This window comes from Crocuta crocuta, unplaced genomic scaffold, assembly GCF_008692635.1.
Source record: "Crocuta crocuta isolate KB4526 unplaced genomic scaffold, BGI_CrCroc_1.0 scaffold290, whole genome shotgun sequence".
Taxonomy (NCBI): Eukaryota; Metazoa; Chordata; class Mammalia; order Carnivora; family Hyaenidae; genus Crocuta; species Crocuta crocuta.
In genome coordinates this window covers 8,673,621-8,699,073 of record NW_027527429.1, presented here as the reverse complement: position 1 = coordinate 8,699,073, position 25,453 = coordinate 8,673,621, and the positions used below count along the sequence as shown (strand labels likewise).

General features: G+C 41.5%; 1 protein-coding gene across 1 annotated transcript; it reads left to right on the top strand.

Annotated features, from left to right (window-relative positions):
- Window positions 1–306: 306 nt before the first annotated feature.
- LOC144226688 (nuclear body protein SP140-like protein) lies at window positions 307–25,453 on the top strand. The gene is made up of 12 exons (XM_077758176.1): window positions 307–345; window positions 6,481–6,552; window positions 9,204–9,251; window positions 11,074–11,178; window positions 13,134–13,276; window positions 16,792–16,830; window positions 18,718–18,759; window positions 21,333–21,448; window positions 22,861–22,981; window positions 23,264–23,335; window positions 23,882–24,022; window positions 25,167–25,453. Exons 4-12 carry the CDS (start codon window positions 11,100–11,102, stop codon window positions 25,290–25,292), a joined length of 879 nt encoding a protein of 292 aa, XP_077614302.1. The 5' UTR covers window positions 307–345; window positions 6,481–6,552; window positions 9,204–9,251; window positions 11,074–11,099; the 3' UTR covers window positions 25,293–25,453.

Sequence of the window (25,453 nt, the reverse complement as noted above, 5' to 3'; positions counted from 1 at the left end):
TCTCTGTCAGCCCCTGCCTGATTTAGCTGTCCTTTGCATTATCTTCATTGTGAATGAAAAAGCCTCATGTGAATAGGTAAAAGTATACAATAAATGACTAGTACTGTATAAAGCTAAGTTGTGTTTATTGCTATTTTTGTTTTCAATATAATGATGACCAAGCTAGTGTGTTAGTAGCTGGAGATTTAGCACTACACAAGTGGAATGTAGACTTAAAACTAAAATACTTGAAGCTTACTGGCATGTGAATCTTGTAAATCTCTGTTTATTCTAAAGGATTCTTTTCTTTTCTGTTTGAAGGAAAAAGGAGAAGATATAAATGCAAAAAAAACAGTCTCAAAAAAGGTATGAGTGGGGCGCCTGGGTGGCTTAGTCGGTTAAGCGTCCGACTTTCGCTTGGGTCATGATCTCGCGGTTCGTGGGTTCAAGCCCCGCGTCGGGCTCTGTGCTGACTGCCAGGTCAGAGCCTGGAGCCTGTTTCAGTCTGTGACTCCCTCTCTCTCCGACCCTCCCCTGCTCACGCTGTCTCTCTCTCTCTCTCCTAGAAATAAATAAAAAGTATAAAAAAATAATAAAAAAAATAAAAAAAAAGGTATGAGTAAATCTGTGAATTCACACCTGTGTGCTTACCGCAACTCCGATATCCCTTCCAGACACATCTTTGTGACACCTCTGAAATCTCCAATGGGCTTCATAAATAATGAATTTTTTTAGAATACAGGCCAAGTTGTTGTAACAAAGAGAGCCCAAAATACAGTGGTCTAAACCACATAATTTATTTTTCTTTCATCAAACAGTCCAGAAATGGTAGGAAGAACCTGCCTTCCTCAACACGTAGTTTCCCTCTCTGGGTCCAAGAAATCTGGTCTGGTTGCCATTGTCTCCCAAACAGTGGGAATGGGAAAAATGGACAGGGAAATCACTAATCTATTTCTTTTAATGGAAAGAACCAGAGCCTTCTTCTCACATCCTATTGCCCAAAACATACTCACATGGCCAGAGCTAGCTGCCAGTGAGACCAAGATATATAATCTCTAGTCAGGCAGTCATGGGTTCAGCTGTAACTGTATTCCTATGGAAGAAGGAGAGAATGATTATGGGGGACAAATAACAATCTGCTACTTGCCCTTCACATTTTCCCCCCGAAGTCACTGACTTCCTCATATATGGAGGAAAATTCAGATTATTGGTTCAGACCTGGCCTTCTTGTCACCTGAGACTCTTAGGCAAGAAGACGAGCTAAAATCTGGAAACAGCACAGAGCTACATGGTCAGAGACAAAATAGTCCTGAATGGGAAATGAGAGACCAAGAGAAAATGTAGAAATGTTTGTTGTAACTAATGAACATACCCCTCAACAGAACAAGGAGAAAGAGACAGAGGGAACTTGAATCAATTAAGTAGAAGCTAGAATCCTGGTATCACATCAGATCTAAGCCTGGGAAACAGTTATTTAAACCAAACTCAATCAGAGCATATGCCATACTGTGTTCATGCAGCAGAGGATGAAAAAGAGGAGTGACACTTTATTCTCTGTATCCAGCTCTGCAATTGTTTATTTCCATTGTGTTCCTCCTTTTTTTCCTCCTTTTTATCTCTTTTCTTTTCCCCTTCCCTCTTCTACTTATGTTCTTCTTGTAGAGTTCATTTCTTTTTCTTCATTCTTTAACATTAGATCATATGAAATATTGCTACTAAGTTGATGTGGCACGTAGAGGTGGCAGGGGCTTTTTCTTGTGGAGTCAAAACATATTTGGATATATTTTGTTTCCTTTACATTTCTTCTGATTATTTCTGTCATCTCATCATTATATATATAATGTAACTGAATGTATATGTATATGTAGTATACACATTATATATATATGTAGTATACACATATATTTATGTAAATAATATAAATAAAATATAAGCATATGAATAAATATATACATATATTTCTAGCATCTCTATCATTTTATCTCCATACTTGTCTGTATCATCTTAGTTATTTCTAAGGTTATGCCTACCCAGGTCCAAGATTTTATTCTTCTGAGTTTTTGTGAAACCTCTCTATCTTACCTGCTTTGTTAAAATGGAGTTGGTCATTTAAGCACAAATCACCTTTTTTCCTTCTACTCCTTTTCAAAATTGTTCTCTGAAATAGTTCTCTTCTTGCCCCAAGATGAAGTCTTAGGTAAGTCTTGGAGTTGTGCTAATCCTTTTTGGGCAGCAGTGATAGTCTCATGCAATATTAAAAACCCTGAGCCGATACAATATTACAACAGGAAAACATGTAGTGAAGAAGTTGAGTGAAACTAGTTTCTTCTCTTATCCACACTCTTATATAACCCTACTCAATATCTATGCTTTTAGCTAATTCAAGTTGTGGAAGAGGGATAGAAGGAAGTAAAGAGGAGGAATAGCCTTCTTATGATAGATCCTTCATGTCTTCCAGATATGGAGGATGCATGAGAGACACTTGTGGGTGCTTTAAAGAACCCCTCTTTAAGAGAATCTGTCCATGGAAGCTCTTCTAAAACGGGAGCTGATTGCCTACCACTTCCCCCTTAGGGAGGTCCACACCCCTGCTGGGGTCATCTCATCTGTCCAAATCATTTTCTGGACAGAATATCTTTCAAGAAAATCTAACTGAGCTCCTCCTTTCCCCAGGGAGGGCCATGAGAATCATGCCTTCTTACAGTCCTCCTGTCAGTGGATGTGTAGCTGGCTCCCCACACAGTCACCGTAACTAGACTTGATTATATTCCCTATGCTATAATTTGTATGCCTGTGACTTATCCTTTCCATAACTGGAAGTCTGTGTCTCCCACTCTCTTTCATACATTTTCCTCATCCCCCAGCTCCTCTCCTCTAGCATCAGTTTGTTCTCTTATTTATAGGTCTGTTTCTGCTTTTTTTTGTTTGTTTATTCATTTGTTTTATTCTTTATATTTCACATGTTAAGTGGAATTATATGGTGTTTGTGTTTCACTATTTGACTTGTTTCATTTAACATAATACCTTCTAAGTCCATCCATGTTGTCAGTAATGGCAAGATCTTATCTTTTTATGGCTGAGTAATACACACACACACACACACACACACACACACACACACCATCTTCCTTATCCATTCATCTATAAATGAACACTTCAATTGCTTCCCTATGTTGGCTATTGTAAATAATGCTGCAACAAATATAGAAATGAATACTTCTTTTTGAATTAGTATTTTGCTTTCTTTGGGCAAATATCCAGTAGTGGAATTACTGGGTCATAAGTTATTTCTATTTTTAATTTTTTTGAAACTCCATATTATTTTCCACAGTGGCTTCACCAATTTACATTCCCACAAACAGTGCACAAGAGTTCTTTTTTCTCCACATCCTCACCAAAACTTTTTATTGTCTTTCTTATTCTAACCATTCTGACAGCTGTAAGGTGATATCTCCTTGTGGTTTGGATTTCATTTCCCTGATAATTAGTGATGTTGAGCATCTTTCACGTGTCTGTTGGTCATCTGTATGTTTTCTTTGGAAAAATGTCTATCCACATCCTTTACCCACTTTTAACCACTTTTTACGTTGAATTGTGTAAGTTCATTATAAATTTTACCCCTTATTGGATATATCATTTGTGAGAGCTTCTCTCATTCGGTAGGTTGTCTTTTCATTTTGTTGATGATTTCCTTCCCTGTGCAAAAGTTTTATCTTGGTATAGTCCCAATAGTTTATTTTCGCTTTTATTTCCCTTGCTTGAGGAGCAAGATCTAGAAAAATATTCCTGAGGCTTATATCAAAGACATTACTGCCTGTGTTTTCTTCTAGGAATTTTATGTTTTCAAGTCTCAATTTAAGTCTTAATCCATTTTGGTTTTGTATATAGTATAAGAAAGTGGTCCAGTTTCATTCTTTTGCATGTGGCTGTTCAATTTTCCCAGGACCATTTGTTGAAGAGACTCTCTTTTTCCCATTGCATATTCTTTCCTCCTTTGTCATAATTTAATTGACCATACAAGTGTGGGTTTATTTCTGGGCTCTCTAGTCTGTTCCATTGATCTGTGCATCTGTTTCTATGCCATTACTATACTGTTTTGATTACTACCACTTTGTAATATATTTTGAAATCTGGGAGTGTGATACCTCCAGCTTTGTTCTTCTTTCTCAAGATTGTTTTGGCTAGTTGGAGTCTTTTGTGGTTCCATACAAATTCTAGTATTATTTGTTCTAGTTCTGTGAAAAATGTTGTTGGCATTTTAATAGAGACTGCATTTAATCTGTACATTGTTTTGATTACTCTGGACATTTTGATATTTACTTATCTGTGAACATGGAAAATCTCTGGATATGTTTGCATCATCTTTAATTTCTTCCATCAAATTCTAGTTTTCAGAGTACTGGTCTTTCATCTCCTTGCTTAAGTTTATTCCTAGGTATTTTGTTATTTTTGGTGCAATTGTAAATGGAATTCTTTATAGAGACAGAGGACAGGAAAGGGGGGCAGAGGAATATAGAGACTCTCAAGCAGGCTGCATGGCCAGCACAGAGCCTGACACAGGGCCAGATCCCACAACCTTGGGATCATGACCTGAGCAGAAATCAAGAGTCAGATGCTCAACTGACTGAGCCACTCAGGTACCCCCAGAATTAGTTTCTTAATGTGTTTTTCTGCTACTTCATTATTGGTGTATAGAAATGCAGCAGATTTCTGCACATTAATTTTGTATCCTATAACTTCACTGAATTCACTTATTCCTTTCAACAGTTTTTCTGTGGAGTGTTTAGGGTTTTCTATCATATCAACTGTAAACAGTGATAGTTTAACTTCTTCCTTACCAATTTGGATGTCTTTTATTTCTTTTACTTGTCTGACTGCTGTGGCTAGCACTTCCAGTACAATGTTGAATAAAAGAGGTGGAAGTGAACATCCTTGTCTTATTCCTGATCTTAAAAGAAAAGCTCTCAGTTTTTCACCATGGAGTATGATGTTAGCTGTGAGTTTTTAATAGATGGCCTTTATTATGCTGAGTTATGTTCCCTCCAAACCTGCTTTGTTGAGAGTTTTTATCATGAACAGATGTTGAATTTTGTCAAATGCATTTTCTGTCTCTATAGAAATGATCATAAGATTTTTATCCTTCATTCTGTTGTTGTGGTATATTGTATTGATTGGCAAATATTGAACCATCTTTGCATTTCTAGACTAAATTCCACTTGGTCATGATGAATGGTCCTTTTGGTGCATTGTTGATTGCAGTTAGCTAATATTCTGTTGAGGATTTTTATATGTGTTCATTAGGGGCACTAGCCTGTAGTTTCTTTCTTTCTTTCTTTCTTTCTTTCTTTCTTTCTTTCTTTCTTTCTTTCTTTCTTTCTGTTTTTTAATAAAAAACTTCCCAGATTTATTTATTTTGGGGAGAGCACAAGCAGGGGAGAAGCAGAGAGAGGGAGACAGAAGATCTGAAGCGGGCTCTGTGCTGACAGGCAGACAGCAGTGAGCCCAATGTGGGGCTTGAACTCATGAACTATGAGATCATGACCTGAGCTGAAGTCAGATGCTCAACTGACTGAGCCACCCAAGTGCCCCTCTTTCTTTCTTTCTTTCTTTCTTTCTTTCTTTCTTTCTTTCTTTCTTTCTTTCTTCTTCTCTCTCTCTCTCTTTCTTTCTTTTGTCTGGTTTTGATATAAAGGTAGTGATAGCCTCATAGAATGTAGTTGGAAGTCTTCCTTCCTCTTCTATTTTTTGAAATAGGTTGAGAAGAATAGGCATTAAGTTTTCTTTAATGTTTGGTAGAACTCACTTGTGAATCCATCTGATCCTGGACTTTGGGGGATTTTTTGATTGTCAATTCTATTTAATTACTAGTAATTCATTTGTTTGGATACTCTATTTCCTCCTAATTCAAGTTTTGGAAGATTGTATGTTTCTAGGAATTTACCCATTTCTTACAGTTTGTCCAGTGTGTTGGCATATATTTTTTGTAACATTCTCTTATAATCATTTGTATTCCTGTGGTGTTTGCTCTTATTTCTCCTCTTTCACTTCAGATTTTGTTTCCTCCCTCTTTTTTTCTTGATGAGTCTGGCTAAGTTTTGTTTATCTTTTCAAAGAACTATCTCTTTGTTTCACTGATATTTTCTGTCTCTTTGTTTCACTGATATTTTCTAGTTTTTGGTCTCCATTTCATTAATTGCTGGTCTGATCTTTATTATTCCTTTCCTTCTGCTAACCTTGGGTTTTGTTTATTCTTTTCCTAGTTCCTTTAGGTGTAAGGTTGATTATGTATTTGAGATGTTTCTTGTTCCTTGAGGTATTCTTATATCACTATAAACTTCCCTCTTAGAACCACTTTTGCTGTGTCCCAAGGGTTTGGGACTGTTGTGTTTTCATTTTCATTTGTTTCTATGTATTTTGAAATTTATTCTTTTATTTCTACTTTGACCTATTTACTGTTTAGCAGCATGCCAGCAACATCTTTTTATATTTTTGTTTTCTCAGTGAGAAGGAGATACAAACATAGAATCCAAAATCCGAGTAACAGAGCTCCGCGGAAAAGAGGCAGACCAAAAGGTAAAAAAAGAAAAAGAAAAGATGTAAAAGATGTATGCATTTTCCATTTTTGATAACTAAACATCTAAATTTTCATGCTTTATTCTATGCTTTTAATAGACCTATTTCCATATTGCTTTATGTAGCTGTATTGTTGAGAAATATATCAGATTTAGTCAATTTCCAAAATGTGACAGGGAGAAAAACATGGCAACACCACAAAAAAGTAATTTGATGATGAATCTGCGACCAGAACCTGGAGCCCAAGTGCCACTGTAGTGCTGCCTGTACTGAGCTGATAGCTTTTAAGCCTGGAAGTAATTTTAGCCATAAAACACTGTGTAACTCACAAATGATGTAGCTGTCCTTCCTCATGTCCCATGACCTTGAAGTAATCATGTGAACTTGAGTGTGTCATTCTGTCTCTTCTGCCTCAGTTTCCTCATCTATAAAGTAAGATAAATAGTAATAGACTGACTGCCCTCCAAGGCCCATCTCAGCCTCACATACAGTTTAGTATCCTGTGGAAAGGAGAGTCTAGCTCACACACTAGTCCCAACAGAGGGAAACTGAAAGCAAGAGAATACATGTTTGCCAATAATGGCTAGTACTCAACAGACTCAGATTATAGCCAGATCTGGGGTTTAAGGAGAGGACAGACGGAGCAAGAAGAAAGCAGAGAGAGCTTTCTCATGGGACAGTAGGCCTTGACCATTGACAGGAGCGGGGAGGAGGGAGGAAGGGAGGGAGATTGAGTCAGAACTGGCTAGTTTTCCTGGGTATACCTACCACTTCATTGTCATGAGTGACAGGAGAGGGCTGTTGCACAGAGAGCCTCACTAGCACGATGGCTTTTTACACCTGGAAACCATACTAACTGCCATACTTGGCACAATCATGTTCTTTGGAACTGATCAATGTAGAGCAATTTTTAAAGAAAATTTTATCTATTTATTTGGGGTATACTTGTTGCTTATTTTACATCTCTTGAATCTTTAATATCAATAGCTATGCTTATGATTCCTTTATGCAGGTTTGGGAATCTCTCCTCAGTGTACCTCCATAAGATCTTGATAAACTACCTAAGGGTAATACCTTATAGGGTAGAACATGCTAGATGATGTGATTCCTCTTAGAATAGGAATCATCAATAAATATCTCATGGGTCCATTTTATCTTGATGAGTTTCTAAAAACCCTTTGTTACAGCAAAGGCCCCCCCCACAATGAAGGCTTTTTGTGCGTAGTTGAAAAAAATTTCTTTCCAGCCTCATCTGATCATAATCTGCTTAAAGGAAAGACCAGATGGTTGAGTATCTGGAGAAGACTTACTCCTGGGACCTGAAATACCCAGATTAGTACCCCAGGATGCCAGCCATGGGCACAGAACTTTAGAAAGAAAAAGCATCCAGTGTGTGTCCCTGCCTTCAACATTCAAACACATTTAAATAATGGCAGACCCAAGTATGCACTTGGACACGACTCAATCTTTTTTTGGAAAGAATTGACACATAAATTATATATTACATTCTTCTGAGATATCTTTTAAGTCAACCCTTTGTGCTATCACCAACCCTGCACCTTTTAGAACTTGGGCATCAGTTTCTAGAAGTTCCCTTTTATTGGGTAGTTTTGAAATACTTATTCCTTTTTGCCACCATTTTCCACACAAGGATCTTCTTTCAAGTTTGGAGTTTGGGGCAGCTAGCTGACTGGTAGAATCCACAGTGTGATCTCTCTTGAGACCTTATATTACTGCCTTTTATGTCTGTCTCTTTTTTTTAATATAATTTATTGTCAAGTTAGCTAATACATAGTGTATACAGTGTGCTCTTGGCTTCAAGATTAGATTCCCATGATTCATCACTTATATACAACACCCAGTGCTCATCCCAACAAGTGCCCTCCTCAATGCCCATCACCCATTTTCCTCTCTCCCCTTCTCCCCCTCATCAATCCTTAGTTTGTTCTCTGTATTAAAGAGTCTCTTAATGTTTGCCTCCCTCTCTGTTTGAAATTATTTTTCCCCTTCCCATCCCCCAAAGGAAATATTCAGCATCTTCCTTTAATTTGTATTTTCATCTGTGAGCATTGATTTTTCTCATCTATAAAATGAAGACAGTATTAGTTCCTATTTGATCACTTGTTCTAAGTATGAAGTAAGTTGATAGAGGCAAGGTCTAAGGATAGCTCTTAGCACATAACAAGCACTCAATAGATGTCTAACTTCACTCTTCTTCTTACCCAGCTGCTTTGGAAATAATAGTAAAATAAATAAGGATGAATTTCAGTTAAGTATACTTTTTGTAACTAAGTCTAGGCCAGGGTTCAGCAAACTATGGCCCACAGGACAAATCTAGCCCACTGACTGTTTGTAAATAAAGTTTTATTGGAACACAGCCACATCTTTTCGTTTCAATATTATCTCTGGATGCTTTCACAATACAACACCTGATCTGAGTAGTCACCACAGCAATTATATACTTAAGTATTTACTCTCTGATCCTTTAGAGGAAAAAGTTCTGGACTCCTGATCCACACATTTGCTGTTTTTCTTGAAGTACTAGACAGGCTCTTGAAAAGTTACATTTGAATGGTGTTTTTACAAAACATTACTATTTGCAATGTAATATTATAAACAAGAGACATTGATGTTATTTTTTACTTTCTCAGGGAGAAAAACAGTCAACAGTGGGCTTTTGAGAAGAGGCAGAAAAAGAGGTAAAATTAAGTAATTAATATACTTTTAATAATTAAGTATCTAAATTCTGATTTTATACTATGTGTTTTTGCCGGGAGCCGCACCGCCTCTCTGGATGGCAGTCACAGCAAAGAGCAGCAATATTTGTGCAGCTCCTGCCATGGGGAGTGAAGGCTGATGTCTTTTTCTGCCACTGCTGATTCATGTTATCCTGTTTCTCAGTAAGAGCGGCAGCTGATATCTCTTTCTGCCACTGCTGGCTCATGTTGGAAATATCTATACACAACTTAAACCTATATGTTATCTTGTTTCTCAGTAAGAGCACCCTGTTATTTTCTTGGTCGTGGCTTATCTGTATGCAACTTAAACTATATCTTGTTTCTCAATGAGGGCATCCTGTTAGCCTATCTATATACAACTTAGCATATGTGTTATCCTGTTTTCCACTAAGAGCATTCTTTATAAGTTCACTATGATTGGAACAATTCGGCAATTGTTATCGCAAAAGACCTTCTGTTGTAAAGAAACTCCTTTCGTTGACCTCATATTGTGGTTAGACCTTTAAATAAAGACACCAAAACAGACAGGACAGAGATGCCTGCCTGGTGATCAAAAAGAATCTCAGGGCTCTCTCACTCTCTGTCTTGCCGACACTGTCCATCCTCCAGGGACCCCTGGACCTGCTGGAATCGGCCTCCGACATGTTTTGAATGATCCGTAAATTTTCTTAATTGATTTTTAGAGCAAGTGATAAATGTTATGATATTCATTGGCCTTGGTTAATTTCAACCATAACACAAGATGGTAGTAAAACCCACTCCATTGATTAGCCAGTTGATCTGAGAGACCCTAGGCCTCCTTGGGCCTGTACAGGGCTTCTTTCACTATACTGATAACACTTGAAGAAGGAAAATATAAAGAAAAAAATACAAAGGGTGTGACTCACATGATTTTTAGCTGATCTTTCTTTACCTACATAGAGAGCCACAGGTTGTCCTTTAACGGGGACCCTTGGTGGTAATACAAAGCCTATGTCTTAATTCCCAAACTTCTTTTGGTTGTATGACATTGGATCACCATTTGTGATGAGTGAGTGAATGAGTGAGTGGCCTAGAAGGCCACCCAGCTCTAACTGAACTGACTCTGGAAGGACCATGGCCCCTCATCTTTCCCATCCCAGAGAGAAGCCCCAGCATGTGTGGTTAATGAATCCCCCTCAATGCTGGCCCAAATATTCTGAAGTCCATTTTAAGATTTGTGACACCTGCTTCAGCAGAATAATATTCCTGTGTCCCTGCCCAAAGGATGTGCAGAAGTCCCCTCCCTGAGCAATTTTTAGTTCTAGCACACTCCACCCTGGGTTTCCCCTTTAGCCACAGAGAAAGCTCACATGAAGAAAAAGTGCAACAGGCAGAGAGTGAGGAGGGAAGACAGACACCATCCCTTCTAGGTGCAACTCCATTGCAATCCTGTTTTCTGTCCCTCATGTGATTCCTCAAGTGAGGAGACAAAACTAAAAGTGGAGGGGTTTATCTCCAACTACATAACTTCAAAGCAATAATATTATAGGAGGAAAATTATTGAAGAGTTGTGGTCAACAAACCTGGAGATTCAAACATCTCCACACAAGACTTTTAATACAGGCTTTTAGAGGAAGACATTATCTTTGTGTATCTAATCTGCTATAGAAGAAAGGAAGAGAGGCCTAGAAGGGTAACAATTTCATGGGGAAAATCCTTCCAATACTTTTTAAATTATAAAGGAAAGATCTCAAGATGGAGGAGGTCAGAACACTGCACAGTTGTAGAGAAACAGAATGAAAACAATAATGCTTCCTTGCAGGTCCAAGAATTCCCAGAGATACAAATATGAATTTTCACCTTCCAGAAGTTCCTGTGACATGTGGAGGGGCAAAGGGGATTTTATATAAGGAAAGAATGAAAAAAGGTGGGTTTCATGGTCTTCTATGCTTTTCAAATGGAAAGTACCCATGTGAATGATTCAGGTGGTAGACACCTGTGTCAGAGGGTTCCCAAGACCATCCCCAGGTTTGGTAATTCACTAGGAGGATTTGTAGGACTCAGCATATAGTGAACTCATGGTGATAATTTATTAAATTAGAAGGGTACGAAGTAAAATCAAGGAAGGAAAAGACATACGGGACAAAGTCCAAAGGAAACCAGGCGCCAGTTCCCAAGAGTCTCTCCTGGTGGAGTCACACAGGATGCACTTAATTCTCTAGCAATGAATTGTAACAACATGTGTGAAATGCAGTCTACCAGAGGATTTGCCTCCCTTCCTCCGAATCTCAGAGTCCAGGTTTTTAGCAGGGGGTCATCATGTAGGTGCCCTCTGCCTAGCACATGCCAAAATTCCAGACTCCCAAAAGGAAAGCAGGTCCTCAGTATAATTCATCTTGTTTGTATAAACAGTTTAGGACAGTGAGACATCCTCAAGCTCTGGGAATGGTAGGACCCCTCCCCAAATCTAAGTTCCCAGATGCCAGCCAAGAACCAACCTTGCAAGCAGACCTTTCTAAAGATAGCTGCCTCAAGTCTGCCCTGTCAGCTCTTTCTGCACAGCATCCCAGATAGGCTGGAGGAAAGATGGCATTTCACACTTAAAATTAGTAAACATAACAGGACATATTTCCTTTTCTCATGAAAATGGTCCACAAGATGCCGTCCAGCACCCAATGAGATCAAGTACACTAATATCAGGGCAGAAAAGGTACACACGTGTGAGAAATCTAGCAACAACCTTCATGGCTCCATCTTCCATAACATCTGTACAGCCTTGATCTCACTGGGAGGAGCACAGGATTTAGAATCAGAGGACCTGGATTCAAGTTTTAGCAATACCAAAAGTGTGTGTTTCATCTGAGCTAAGTTCCTGGTCTCTCTTACCTTGAACTTCCTCCTGTACAAAATGGGAATAATAATAAAACTTGCTTTACCATGTTATGAAGAGGGAAAATGAGATAATGGATATAAAATACTTTGCAAATAATCATTGTCAAAGTACACTAAAAATGTTCATCTGTCATAATTGATTCCCCCTTCCCCAAATATAGTTCTTTAGGCACCAACAAGTGTTAATGTTTCCCGGGGCCATATTGCAGATGTGTACTTTAACTTTGCCCTGTTGATGACATTTCCACACTTTTCACATAAAATAGCTGTGAGTCCAAAATATAAGAAGTAACTGATTGCCATTAGCTGGATGGCCAAAATTGTACAAGGTGAGGCAGATGTGGTTGAGATGACAGCGGCCACCTGTCCACCTGTGCAGCCTTGCATCGCCTCTGAAACTCAGCCTGCCTCTTTCCTGGCTCTCAGAGAAGGCAAGGAAAACAAGTCTACTCATTCATCTTCAGAGCCATTCAGGTTTTTTTCCTCTTTTGAATGTAGTGAAATACTTTTTAAAAATAAATGTTCGTGTTAATTATTGTCCTTGTTGCACAAAGGTCAATGATGTGTGTCCACACGGCAGGAAGTCCCCTCTTACCCTTGCCTTTCAGGCTTCCTGTAGGGCCCTGAGAGGGAACTCAGCTGTCTTGCTACAGATCCTGAGCCCAAGATCCACAGAGGAGGCCATGTTTTGAGGAGTTTATAGCCAAGAGGGCACTCCCTGGCAACTTCTTTTTTTTTTTTTTTTAATGTTTTTTATTTATTTCTAGGAGAGAGAGAGAGAGACAGCGTGAGCAGGGGAGGGTCAGAGAGATAGGGAGACACAGACTCCAAAATAGGCTCCAGCCTCTGAGCTGGCCGTCAGCACAGAGCCCGACGCGGGGCTCGAACCCACGAACCGTGAGATCATGACCCAAGCGAAAGTCGGACGCTTAACCGACTAAGCCACCCAGGCGCCCCGCTCCCTGGCAACTTCTTCTTTTGGTCTCACAGGAACCGCAAAGAGGTGTATAAAGGGTGAGGATGGAAGGTGGTACACCCTCAGGGACTTTGAAATTGAAGGAAACCACGGACCGTCGAAGAACTGGAAGATGAGTGTGAGGTGTGGCGGATTCCCCCTCAAACAGCTGATCGAGGTATTCCGATGACAAGGGGCTTAAGGCAAGGGTCTAATGTCATAGGTCGTCAGTTCCAAGCATTAGCAGAATTTCACAGCGTCCAGAAAACTGTCATGAACCCCTTGCCCAGATCACAATGCACATGTTACTTACTAACATTCTACTCAGGAGTATCTTGGCTGCTTTATATTAGAGCTTAACCCTCTGAATGCATGAGCTATTAGCTGTCTGGTTTTCTGGAGTTTTTAATGTCTTTTAAAATTTTATTTATTTTGAGAGAGAGAGCATGAGGAGGGGAGGGGTGGAGAAAGAGAATCCCAAGCAGGCTCTATGCTGTCAGCACTGAGCCTGAGGCAGGGCTGATCTCACAAACCGAGAGATCATGACCTGAGCCGAAATCAAGAGCCAGATGCCCAACCTACCGAGCCATCCAGGAGCCCCCAAGCTCTTATCCTTTTGAAGGTAGAACAGTAAATTATGTCCCTGTCTAGACCACTAATAATTACCACTGTGTAATCTTGTCACAGAAAATAATTTAAATTGGTGGGTGGGGGGGTCTTAGATCTGGGGGGGGACTAATGTTTAAATAATATGGTAGATCTGTGTATCTAAAAATAACACATCAGTATAAGTGTTTCTGGGATTACAGAGTATTTGACTATTATTTCTTTTGATAGCCATCTGAAATTCATTCTTGAAAGAGAATATAAATAAATTGCATTTCAAAATACCTCCTTTAGTCCCCATATCAGCCCCCTGATGTGGACAAAATAGGCTGGGTCTCTACTGTGGATGAGCTCATGCATTCTGACTCTGTCACATGACCCAGATGGCCCTTCTTTGTGCCACTCTAATGAAGAAGAAAAGCTCTTTGCTCAGCAAGTATCTATTGAGATGCATCTAAATCCACAAGGACTGTAAGGTGTGAGCCCCAGCCATGCAGGAGGAAGGCTACACATTTACAACACAGAACCAGGTACTTCCTTGATGCAGTAGGTGACACACCATCCTTTTCCCCAGAGGACTGCACAGTACATGGTGCTGTAGGAGGGGTGCTGGCAGGAAGAGATGCAGTAGCTCCAAGGAGGGAAGGTTATTTCTGACCTTGAAGTTGAGGACAGTTTCATGGCACAGTTTGCACTGAGCCAAGCCTTTTCTTTTTTTAATTTTTAAAATTTTATGCCTTTATTTAGGGTGGCTCAGTCGGTTAAGTGTCCCACTTTGACTCAGGTCATAATCTTGCAGTTTGCGAATTCAAGACCCGCATCAGGCCCTATGCTGACAGCTCAGACCCTGGAGCCTGTTTTGGATTTTGTGTCTCCCTCTCTTTCTGCCTGCCCCGCTCCTCAAAATTAAATACACATTTAAAAATTTTTAATGATTAAAAATAAAAAATAAATTTATTTACATTTAAGTTAGTTAACATATAGTGTAATAATGATTTTGGGAGGAGAATTTAGTGATTCATCACTTAATTATAATACCCAGTGCTCATCCCAACAAATGCCCTCCCCAATGCCCATCACCCAGTTAGCCCATCTTTATACCCCTCCACGCCTCCAGCAACCCTCAGTTTATTCTCTGTATTTAAGAGTCTCTTATGGTTTGCCTCCCTCTCTGATTTTATCTTATTTTTCCTCCCTTTCCTTATGTTCATCTGTTTTATTTCTTAAACTTCACATATGAGTGAAATCATATATTTATCTTTCTCTGACTGACTTATTTCACTCAGCGTAATACATTCTAGTTCCATCCACACAGTTGCAAATGGGAAGATTTCATTCTTTTTGGTCACTGAGAAATATTTCATTGTGTATATACACCACATCTTCTTTATCCCTTCATCAGCCGATGGACATTTGGGCTCTTTCCATAATTTGGCTATTGTTGATAGTGCTCTGAACTGAGTCTTTAAAGAATAGTCCTGATGAGCAAAAATGTAGGAACAAGGCATTCTATATAGAAAGGATGGGATGAAAATCCTGCCTGTGATTTGTCAAAAAGTTGTGGGTTTGTTACATGGGCTGTGCAGTTGGAAGACATCTTAAGACTGGAAGAAGGAGTCTGAACCCTTCCTTTAATCACGGAGTGATCACGGGGCAGGGGAGGGTTGAGTTAGGGATGACTGACATAGGTGTGACACTGCTTTAGAAGTATTAATCTGATCAGGGGCACCTGGATGGCTCTGTCAGTTGAGCACCGAATCCTTGGTTTCGACTCAGGTCATGATCCCAGGGTCATGGAATCGAGCCCCGCATTAGGCTCTGCACTGAATGTTGAGCCTGTTTGGGATTCTCTCTCTCTCTCTCTCTCTCTCTGTCTCTCTCTCTGTCTCTCTCCCTCAGCCCCTTCCCTGTTCATGCTCTCCTTCTCTTTCTACAAAATAAAATTTTAAAAATAGAAGTATTAATCTAATCAGAGAATGTAAGATGGATTGGAGGGTGGTGTGGTTGCAGCCACAGGGACCTCAAGTAACCTTGATCACCTTTGTGCCTGATACACTCTCACTCAGCCTGCAAGGCCCGGCTCGGCCCATCTGTTTCCTGTGGCTCTACATCTGTTTCCTGGGGCTGATGTAACAACTTTTCACAACCTGGGTAGCTTGAAACAATAGAAATCTATTATCCTAATGGTTCTGATGGCCATAATCTGAAATCAGTTTCACTGGGCTCACGTCAAGGTGTTGGCAAGGCTGGTTCCTTCTGGAACCTCCCAGGGAAAATTTGTTCCTTGCCTTTTTCAGCTTCTGGAAACTGCCTGCATTCCTTGGCTCGAGGCCCTTCCTGGCATCACTCCAACCTCATGTTCTGTCATTATGTCTCCTACTACTCACTCTGACCCTCCTGCCTCCCTCACCAAAGGATGCTTCTCATTACACTGGCCCCACACAGATAACCAGAATGATCTTCCCATTGTCAGATCCTTAATTTAATTACATCTGTGAAGTCCTTTTTACCACTTAAGTTAACATATTTGGAAGTCTGGGGATCTGACCATCTTTGGGGGCCGTTATTTAGTCTACCATACTCCCCCATCTCTGGATCCCAAAATACTCTGTAAGAGCATGGTTTACACTTCATCATCCTTGCCCATTAAATAATGACTGTTCCCACTTGTCTCCCCAAAGGCCTGGACACCTTTGTGTGCTCAAGGCTACTGAGAGCCTGCACCCTGTCTATCACTCACTGGCTATATGCCACTGGAGTAACTATAGCATGTGAGGTATAAAAACACAAGCTGGAGAGGTCCTGAGGGGTGGGCAGGAAGCAGTGGGTATAGAATACATTGTGAAGGAAAACCTGGTATGGTTATAAGGAGAGCAAAAGAGAGGGCACAGTTTTTAAAGTTTCCCTTAAAGCTGAGTCTGGGTAAGGAAGAACAGTATGTCAGGGATTGGGAGAGGGACCTTATTTTACACGAAGACATCTTGAATTTGTGCCGACAGTGGGGCATATCTGGAAGGCAGTTGGAAATACCAAGCTCACAAAGTAGAAACAAGGACCCATTTGGCATTAATCTCATTTCTCTTTCAGAATAAATTTCTACCAGACCCGCCAAGAAAAAAAAGAAAGGTAATTATCACATGACCTTCTACCAATGTCTCACTCCCTTGGAATGGATAATAGTCGTGTGTCACCTGGTGAAGCAAGCAACCCAAATCACATTCTCTCCCATTCTTTCATATCTTTCCTCTTCTTCACATGCGCGTGCACACACACACACACACACACACACACACTCACACCGAGGACTTCTTCAAGAGATCTTTATTTAAGGGAACTTCCTATTCTTTTATGGAGATGTCATCTTAGAGGATAGAGAGGTTGGAAGGCTGATGTGCACTGGGAGAGACACTGCTGGCCCAGAAGATTTTTTCCTTTGTAGAGAGGCCCACCCCATGGACATGGTTTTGGAGCTGAGTGTCTCTGTATAAAAACATAAGGCCTCACCAGATGGGTTTTGCACACATCAGTTCTGTCTATGGAGCAAATTCTCTTTCCTTCAAAGTTGCATGTGGAGCTCACAGGCCAGTGGTTTTCATGCTGCATGGATTCCAGGGAAGGTGTTGGGATAGTTGGTGTCTTCTATGGCTTCTCCAAGAGTACATGTGAGAGATAACTTGTATGGTGCAGAAAGGAGATGGAAGAACTTCCATTTTCCTGACTTCCAATAGAGGTGAGGTTGGCCCATTTCTGCTGCACCAGAAAGTCACGGTCTTCACCAAGCTGTTGTCAGTGGCTGCCTGCTCCACCGGCCTTATGCTAGAGACTCAGTCACTAGGGTCTGCATCCACTGGGTTTTCTGGAGAAAGAGATGCTATTTGCTCTGTTCATTAAGAGCAAACATCTCTACCCAATGCCAGGGAGCTAAGGGTTACAGCCTTGTGACCGCCTCAGTTCTTAGAGCATCTCTCCAGTGGGTCTCTTCCTTACCCAGACCCTAGGCTTCTGTCCCTTGTGTCATCAAATGACAGGTGGTGCTACTGGCAGTTTCCCTGCTCCTACGATTCTTATTAAACCTGATGGTGATAGCTGAAGTGTTCCAAGATAGTAAGATATAAAACTTCAAGCTGATCACTTACTGGCTGCTAAGAAACCTTGTCTCCTGAGTGACAACTGTGTTCATTTGTTTGTTCACTTAAGTATCCATTCAACAAACACCTGTGGAGCAAGCACTAAGCACTAAGTATATGCTTGGCCAATGGCAGTGCACAGGAGGCCAAATGACAGACCCAAAGGATTGTTTTAATTTTGTTGTCTAATGTGGGACTATAACTATTGGTGTGGGGTGAGGTTCTAGGCCTTTCTGAGAGGCAAGAGTCATTGTGCTTCGGATCACACTGTGTGCTTATCTATGGCCTTTCTGCCTTGGGTTGGAGGTAAAAGCTGAGGCCACCATTGTTCTAGACTGAAGGAAGCCACGTCATTCCACAATATCCAAGATCAATTCAAGTTTTGGGATTTAGCAGAAAGTGAAGAGGTGCTTAGCTTCAGGAAGAAGAGCTATAGGACTGGGGACTTCAGACCCATTTTATCTTCAGGGCTATGACCTAAGTGAGCTGCAAAAGGCAGTGGGGGGTCTTAGAGACACTTGCATGGTGTCCAGAGCTCTGGGCACTGTAGCCACTGGAGGCTGTGGATATTCAGTCTTCAGTCCGATTCTCTCATTGCAATTCCAGCCCCATCTGTGGAATCCAGGGCCAGAGTCCCTGCATAGCTTCACAAAGGCCTGCCTTGGGTCTAAGAGCCAGAGAATGGAACTTACATTGGGCCCAACTGCCAGAAACAAATAAGTTCATACTTTTTTATCCTCCACTTAGCTATATAGACCCATAAAAGAGATATAAAACAAAGGGAGGGCTGTAGCATGAATCCTTTACATAAAGAAATCTGCTCAAATTGTGGCAAATAAAAAATCATATGCAACATTGTCACTCATTCTTTCTCTCTTTTCTACAGATTATCCCAGAACATTGTGGAAATAACTGTGTCAACCCTTTTGTAAGTACTAATTCCCACCTGTAACCCCAGAACACTACAGGCTGTGTCCCTCCATACATTATCTGTGTCATTGCTGTGTTCCCCCAAAGCATGTGCATACACAGTTGGAGCATGTCACTGTGTGTGATGAGCAGAGAATGGCAGACACATCACCCACACCAGGGAGATGGTTCTGGAGCTGGTGTCTCTGCATGAAAACATCCTTTCCATTTGTTTGGGGAAACTTTCCTGTTTCCTATTTCCCCTCGAAAGTGAGTAGGGGAGGCAGTATGCCTCTAGAGCCAGGACTTGAAGTGCTAATAGTCAAGACTGGCCTGCAGATTAGGGGAAAGGAGCAATTTTGAGAGAACAGCAGCACTTTAAAGAAGGTGATAGGGAAGGAAAGGAAAATCCCAAACATCTACTCCAAGGTGCAGGCAGATATAAGATGGTTTTAAGCATCGGTCAGAAGGAGCAGATTGGGCCAAACTGGAGAGTCCAGGGGTAGACTCTGTCACGAGTCCTGCAGAGAAATGTACACAGAACAAGTGGGTGCCATAGAGTAATGTATGAAGGGCCTTAACGGGAAGCCATGGTGTCCATCTGAAGGAAGCCATCAGGATGCTGAGCTGGCTAGGACTGAAGCCATCAACATGGGGCAAATCATAGACAGTTCTACTCAAACTTCTTGGCTAGTGCCAAGAAGATGTGATATTTGAAAAATAAGATCAGCAGGACTAGTGATGGATTGGATATCTGGGATGGGGAAAGGGAGGGATGCATGTTCACTTCTAGGCTTCTCGGTGGATGCTGGAGTTCTTGGTGAGGTGAGGGGCAACTGAAGAGAAGCAGATTCAAGACAGGAAGACAAGGAATGTGGTTTCAGGTGGGACAGGTTCAGACATGATGAAAGACATCTAACTGGAGGTGACGGAAAGTTGAGTTTGGATGTTTGAAGACTCAAAAGGTAACTAGAAATACAGGTTTTAAAGTTTGGGGATAGATGTGACAGGCGTGGTCATGGGAGCAGTTGTGGTCATCCAGGAGAGTGAAATGAGCAGGGGACACCAGACAGAGACCCAAGGAATTCCATCATTCCAAGAGAGGAACCTGAAAAAAAAAAAAAGAGGTAGAGGGTTAGGGAAAAATCCAAGAGAGTAGAACATTCCAGAACAAAGCATGAAGTGTTTCTAGAAGGAAGAGGTAGAATGGTGCTCCCTGTCACTGCCTCCCTTCCTCATCACCATCAAGAGTCCCAACCACATCGCTGGGTTGGCCAGTCCCCATATCTGTGCACTATTTTGCACCTAGATTGTCACATAAGGACGCAAATCCTTTTTCCAGCCCATGGTATAGACAGGATATTTTCATCTAGGTGTAGAACTGCTACCCATTGGTTGAAATGTTTTCCCACCACATAGATTTCCTCACCTGGTTCTCTTGCTGTTCAGGTGGTCCCAGGAGAGGATCCAGGTGTTCATCCTCTGGGCATTACCCCATAACAGGCACACAACCTTCTTACATAGAAATTGTAGTATGTAGGGATTCACATGTTATTGTCACATAGATTATCATACACACATGCACACACACACACACACACACACGAGGAAAAAAATGTGATTTCTTTTGTCCATCAATGGGCTCATTCCTTGACCAATTCTTATTTTGGTCTATTAATTCTATTGTATTTAACGTATGTTTGTTACTCCATAGCACTTAGATACAAACACTATCAAATGCTTAACTTCATTAAATGAAATTAAATCTGGCTAGATATTGAGATTGGTGAAAAATTCAGCATCAACCAATTTTGTGGGCCCCTCCATCTTCCTTATATACAAAACCACCAGGGCTTCTATGTGCTGAGAAAATGAGGGTAAGGCCTCGGGCTTCAACAGTGGCAGTTGTGGTATGACCCTTCCTGGCCATTTGGAGATAGCACCTCTGCACCTTACATGCCAAGCTAAGTCATCGGGTATCTTCCCCTAGGCTCCCATAACCAAAGAGCTCTGTCATCCCCCTCGTCATCTGTGCTCATGTCTTTCTAACCCAGAGGTAGTGTCACAGGCCCAGGACCCCTCCAGGCACAGAATCCATAGTGCAGGAACTCCTCCCCAGGTTCTTCAAATCATGGAAAATTTATGGCCAAGAAAATAGGATGCAGTGTTATGTCAGAAGTTTAATCCATTATATTAAATTCTTGGTAAATCACTCTTCAATGAGTCAAGGTAGATGATGCAGTGTTGACAACTAGATAAGAAACTGTATTATATTCCTGAGCCAGGTTTTGCCAGTAGGATAATAAATTTCTCAGATTATCTTTAATCCATCCTATGTTGTCATTGCTAGTCTGTATCAGAATCTCTGTCTTCATAAAGAAAGCTTTAATGGTCTAACAACCACTTTCTCCCAAACTTCGCTGCAGACCAGAGTGTCTTCTTCTGACATCCTCCCTCAATGTTGTTCCTTAATATTTTGAGGGCAGAAATTTGTGTCACCTTGGTACAAGCAAAGGCCATCCATTCTAAAGTCCCATGTGTTGACCTTCTGGGGATTTGCTAATCCCAGTGATGTTTAATCTCCCCTTCCAGCCAGAAAACTCAAATAAATGTGAAGTGTGCCGTGGACATGGAACGCTGTTCTGCTGTGATACCTGTCCAAGGTCCTTTCATGAGACGTGTCACATCCACCCTATAGATGCTAAAAGGTTAGTGACACCTGACCCCCCTCTTGCTCTTCCTGTAGCACAATTCCTCCTGCCACCCTGCAAAGTTTATTTCTGCTTGTATGTGTCTTGATGCAGAAGGAGCAGAGTCTTAAAGTACCAGGATCCAGAAATAGGATCCAGAGCTGTTTAATAGTGCTGGCAGCGGCAGATTAATGGGAAGCAAAAATTCTTCAAGTGGTTATTAGGTGTAATAGAAAAAGATGTCACCCCCACTCGCCCACTTGGATCCCAGACTCATGAACTTTGATGGGGTTATGACACCATATGTTGGCTGTTGGTTTAAAGTACTTACCTGTGATGGGAACACCAAAAAGGTGACAAATCTTGGGCTGTAATGAACCCTCAGAAGGCCATTTATGCTGCATTCCTTTGCTGTAAAATCCCAGCAATTGTATCTTTGATCAGAGATGCTAGTGTGTTGGATAATATGGAGATTCATAAGACATTCTGTAAGTGGTAGTGTAAGCAGAATTGCTATGGCCAGGGAAGATGGATGATTTCTACCAGGATTGTGTGTCCCTATGAAGACAGAGCATTGTCCCTTCATAATGGGAGAGTCTAATGTAATCTACCTTCTCCCAGGTAGTCCCAGGGAATGGCGTCATCTCAGGGATTTAGCATAAAGCTCTCTAATTGGACAATCTGCAGAGGCAGAAGACAGGTCTGTTTTATTGTTGAGCCCATGTATAGCCCCCATCCTCACACGGTGGAGCGGGCCCCTCAAGCAAGCATTGGGGTAGCCAGGGGGAGAGGCAAATGGCATATCTAGGAAGGATCACTGTATCCACTTGATTATCGAGAGCCCTTCAGCACAGGTAGCCTAGCAGAGAAGAATGGAGAATAAATCTAGAGGTGAATGAAAGCTGTCTGGTACTACTCTGTTCATAGAGTTTCTTTCCAAGAAATTTCTGCACTGCAGATTGTAGGCACAGATATGGCAATGCCAGAGGAAAGGATGCCTATAGCTCTGTGGTCTGGTGCTAATTCAGCAAAGTTGAGAAACAAGAACTAGTTTCCTGATTTTTACTATGATCTGATGGCTCATGAGGCCCAGGACTCCAGTGCTGAAGGTGCCAATTCTCAATTCTGTCAGGCAGGGCTCATTACCAAGCCCACAGTGACTCAGATGAACTCTAAGTTTTGAGGTGACAGACCATCACCCACCATGGCACCTCACTCAACAAAATGTCAGTCCTGGTACCACTATTAATGGGAGGGGTGTCTGGCACGTGTGCCCAAATTGGGCTCTAGTGCAGAGAGGTGTCCAAAAGAGAAGCTGGATAAAAAATGGAAACCACCAATCATTCCTGAACAGAGGACTTCAGCAGTTATAGAAAACTGGCTGATTCACAGAGAACCTACCTTTGCTTACCTTACGCCCAACCTTCCAGGGACCCATGGAGTTGCATCTTCTGCAGGATAAAAGCTTTTGAGGAAAGGTACCCACAAAGCCAGGTATGTCGCCAGGAATCTGACGTCCTGAAGAGGCGGATGCTGCCTGAGGAGCAGTTGGTGAGTTGAAATGTAAACCTGAAGTCTCCTCCTTTCTGTTGACCTGAGAGACACAGCACAGTTTTGTAGGGGCTGGAGGGATGGTGCCCAAGGGCGAACTGCTGTCCCTTTCTGTGCTTTGATCATATGACCTAACACTAAAGTTTGTATTCCAAAGAAAATTCCCATTCTGTGTTTGTTTCACCGACGACAGATCTGGGAGCTATGCGTTCTATCTGAGCATATGTACACCTCATTCTCTCCAAGCTGCTTTTCACTTAAAATCTCCTCTATCTTTTGCAGAAATGTGAGTTTGTCCTTTTGAAGGTCTACGCCTGTTCAAAAAGCACCTTTTTTGCCTCAAAGCCACATTATGTAAGTAATGGCAACAAAGCTCAAAACTGGCATTGTCAAATTTGTGCTATGAATCCAATGGGTACCATTGTCATTATCTTTCATCTTATTGATGGATGTCTGGGTCAACTTACTCAGCCCTTGGCCAGTGAGGCTGCTGTCATAAGGTACCACACACAGGGCAGCTTAAACAGCAGATGTTTAGTTTTCACATTTTTATTTTCATTCATTTCTCAGCTGGAAGTCCAAGATCAGGGTGTCATTGTGATCTTACAGACTCCCACCTTCTCTTTGTGTCCTCACAAGGTGGAATGAGGAAGGGAGCTTTCTGGGGTCTTTTTATAAGGGCACCAATCCCATTCATGAAGCTCACCCTCACAATCTAATCATCTTCCAAATCCTCACCTCCCGACACCATCACAACAGGGCATTAGAATTTCAACATAGGAATGAGAGTACAGGGGGTGGGGGGAACGTGCAGGGGGGCAGGCACAAGCCCTCAGTCTGTAACATCCAGTAGACTGGGAACAGCGCTAATAGCCTGCCTTTTGGCACTTTGATCAACAGAGTCTGGAGGCATCTCATGGGAAAAAACTCATGTGGCTAAACAAAATCAAGAAAAAGCTGAAAATGAAATGGTACATCCAAGTGGACGGGTTTGTGCAGGACATGAACACCATCTTTCAGAACCACAGGTCATTTTACAAGGTGAGTGGCTCCCTGGGCATCCCTCTTTCTGTCCCTTAAAGCCGCTTTGCCTTTCCTGGTCTTGTCTCAGAGAAATGTCACCATTTCCCTTATCATGTGGCAAGCCCACACAAGTATACATTCTGGAAATAGTCTAAAAGTCCCGTGGTCTAAGGTGGGGGAAATTATAATAAGCAGAAGGTATCATTGCAAACATGACCTTAGGACCTCACAGTTTACTCACGTCTAGATACTCAGTTTTTGCCCACAGAGACTGGTAGACGGAAGACCGTCTTCCAGAAGAAATGGAAATGCATGTCTTCCTGGACTTAAGTAGCTCTGTATGTGTTCCAGAAGACTCCACCTTTGTCCTGGGTTCCTACGCTTACTCAGCCAGACTAAGGGAGCCAGTGGAGGGAGACTGGGTGCCGAGGCACAGACTCTGCTCATGCACACTTTGCTGTTGCTGCTGTGTACCTGCCAGCTAGCATCCGGGCTCTCAGGGATGTGTGAACAGGGGCCGCCCCCTCACACGCGGGCATCCCCCTATCTCCATTTGTTCCCGGGGCCGCAGCCCAGATAAAGAGCATGGGAGGCTGCTTCCAGACCAAACCCTCAAGGCCATGGTGTCAGGAAGGGCATCCCCTGCTGGTGCCAGGCCTCCCAGATCACTCCCCTGCCAGAAGTGCAAAGGCAACTAGTATTTCTCTTCTCTAAAGGAAGATACCAAGTCAAATATCTCAAATTTCAAAATCTTGGATTTCTTTACGAATTTTTTAGGGCTGCATCAAAAAAGTGAACAAGGAGTATCTCAAGGGGTGAAGGAGGAAAGGGGACACCATGAATCTGCCTTCAACATTTCTGTACCTTTGTGGTCATGCAAGGCATAGGTGCTGTGTGAGAAAATCAAAGAACTAGAATTTTGAAAAAAATGAATCAGTAAATTTCTGATGAAGAATTGGACTACAATATAGTACTATTTTTGCCTCTCTGCCTTCCAGATAAAGAGAAATGATTGAGTTATCAGAGAACATAAGCTACTTTTAACTGTATTAATTCTCACTTAACATGTGGGATAGTCTAAAACGAAGACTGGATTATGTGAAACAATGAGAGCCAAACTCAGCAGCAATGGTTACTCTTGTTGTTGTCTTTGCTTTTCCAGAACAACCAGAAATTCATCCGACTGGGAAGCCAAGTAGAGGATGTATTTCAGAATAACTTCAGAAACACCTTTGCAATTCAGGAAAGAAGTGAGGACAGTTCTCCGTTAGAGCCCACTCTTTCATAAAGTACACCCCGCCCCCATCTTTAGCAGCTACATGATAATGCACTGTGGTCAAAATGTGAACATTTTGCCTGTTGCTGTGCAAACAACTTTTTCAAACAGATTTTTTATTGCCATTTCTGCTCATTTATTTTTCTAAATAAAACATAAAATTATCCTGTCAA

Bases quoted from the DNA above. Each gene is read 5' to 3' on its own strand.
- LOC144226688 (XM_077758176.1), top strand. From the start codon at position 11,100: ATGAATTTTCACCTTCCAGAAGTTCCTGTGACATGTGGAGGGGCAAAG. The intron at 13,277-16,791 runs GTATTCCGATGA...TTTCTCTTTCAG, and splicing joins CCCTCAAACAGCTGATCGAG to AATAAATTTCTACCAGACCC. The intron at 24,023-25,166 runs GTGAGTGGCTCC...TTGCTTTTCCAG, and splicing joins ACCACAGGTCATTTTACAAG to AACAACCAGAAATTCATCCG.